We start from the raw sequence: 1,720 nt of genomic DNA, 5'->3' as shown, positions 1-1,720 counted from the left end.
CGCTGGCCCACGGAGGGCCTGGGCCGCTGGTGAAGACCGGGAGGCCCCCGCCCGAAGGCCCTGGAGCGCCACGGCCACCCAGGGGACCGGCGCCTCGGGCAGCACCACGGACTCCCCGCTGCCTCCCTCGGGAGCCAAGGAAGCGGGGCCCAGCCCCAGCGTCCCCCCGGGCGCAGCTGCGAAGGGGGACCAGGAGCCCCTGCACCCCTGCCCCCAGCCGCGGGGCCTCCTGGGCCGCCCCTGCAGCCCTGGGCGCCCGCAGGCCTTCGTGTGGCAGGGGGCGGCCGCCAGCCCGCGCCAGGCGCTGCAGGACCACCCCTGGGCCCCGTGTGCCCTGGAGCCCCGGAGCCAGAGGGACGCCTGCAGGGAGCGGAGGGCGGCCGGCCTCGGCCAGGCCCCGCCGCCCTGCCGAGCCGGGCCCCTGGTCTCCCAGACGAGCCCCAGCATCGTGACCTTCGTCCCACATTCCCTGCAGTCTGGGGTACGCCCACGCAGGGCCAGTGTGGGTGCAGCCCGGAAATGCCTCCGCCTCGGGGCTCCTTACCCCTTCTGGTCCAAGGGCCTGACGCTGTGTCCTCTGCTCAGGGCCAGGAAGCCCCCTGGGGCCCAGGAGAGCCCGTGCTGGCCTGGAGCAAGGTGACGTCCGGCATGGTGCTGGGGGACGAGGAGGCCCCGGGCAGGTGCGTATGGTGCCCATGCGCCCCAACAGGCCAGGGCAGGTGCCGCCCCTCCCCTACAGTGGGTGCCTCCCACGGGCCCAGTGCCCGCGGGCCAGGCTGCCGGCGGAGGTGAGTCGGCACGTGCCGGCCCCTGGACGTGAGGGCGTCCACTGTGGTGCACAGCCACTGCCGTGCCGTCCAGAGCCTTCCAGGGAGGAAGGGCGTGACCCTCCGGCATGCGCCCACCCGTCACCCAGCCCGCTTCCACCCCCGGGACTTGCCCATTCTGGACGGTTCATGTCCATGAGTCCTGCAGGTGCCCTGGGGTGCCGGCCCCGCCCCCTCGCGTGCCGGCCCCGCCCCTCGCGTGCCGGCCCCGCCCAGGCTGGGTCCCTGTGCTGGCACTGACCCCACCTGGCATGTGTGCCCCGCCGGGCTGTGGCGCAGAACCCGGGCCACTGCTCGCCCTCCGGCCCTCCGCACGCGGGGAGGGTCCCAGCAGGTGCAGCCTGCCGCTCTGAGCGCCCCATGCTGCCCGGCTCACCCCCGCAACAACCGCCAGGCTGCTCGGCGAGTCCGTCCATCCGTGGGCTGCTGAGGGGCGCGAGCGGACCCCGCCCCGGCCTCAAGGCGGCCCCCGGGGCTGATGTCCAGCCTTTCCACCCCCTGGCTGCTGTCTGCCCTCCTCGTGGCCGCCCCGCTGCGGGCTCCTCCGCGTGGAGATTCCCACCCGAGTCAGACCGGCCTGTCCCCTTCATCCGTGCCCTGGGTATCCTGCCCAGGGCATCGCTCACTCCACTGCTGAGCACAGGCGAGAGTGGACACCCCTCACTGCCTGCCGGCCGGCCCCGCCCGAAACACGCAGTGCACCGGCCTGAGGGCGCCTGCAGGTGTCCGTTGTCAACGGCCCAGGCGCTGTCCCGCCGCCGCCACCGTCCCCCCAGCAGGCTGGCCGCGGGCCGACCCTCTGCTCCTCTCCCTGCAGCTTCTGCCTGTGTCTGAACAGGGCCCTGACTCACACCCAGACCGCGGACCCCGGGGACCCCCCGCAAGACCGGGCC

The 1,720-nt window shown here is 74.8% G+C and overlaps 1 protein-coding gene across 1 annotated transcript in view; it reads left to right on the top strand.

Moving 5' to 3' along the window:
- LOC101619745 (protein transport protein SEC31) overlaps nucleotides 1-1,720 on the top strand; it is an 11,937-nt gene that overhangs the window by 5,242 nt on the left and 4,975 nt on the right. Inside the window, exons 6-8 of the mRNA XM_012721171.1 lie at nucleotides 83-481; nucleotides 586-680; nucleotides 1,645-1,717. Of these exons, the coding sequence (XP_012576625.1) occupies nucleotides 83-481; nucleotides 586-680; nucleotides 1,645-1,717 (567 nt within the window). The remainder of the gene's footprint in view (nucleotides 1-82; nucleotides 482-585; nucleotides 681-1,644; nucleotides 1,718-1,720) is intronic.

This window comes from Condylura cristata, unplaced genomic scaffold (genome assembly GCF_000260355.1).
Source record: "Condylura cristata isolate star-nosed mole 26May11 unplaced genomic scaffold, ConCri1.0 scaffold00006, whole genome shotgun sequence".
Taxonomy (NCBI): Eukaryota; Metazoa; Chordata; class Mammalia; order Eulipotyphla; family Talpidae; genus Condylura; species Condylura cristata.
This window is presented reverse-complemented; position numbering and strand designations above follow the sequence as displayed.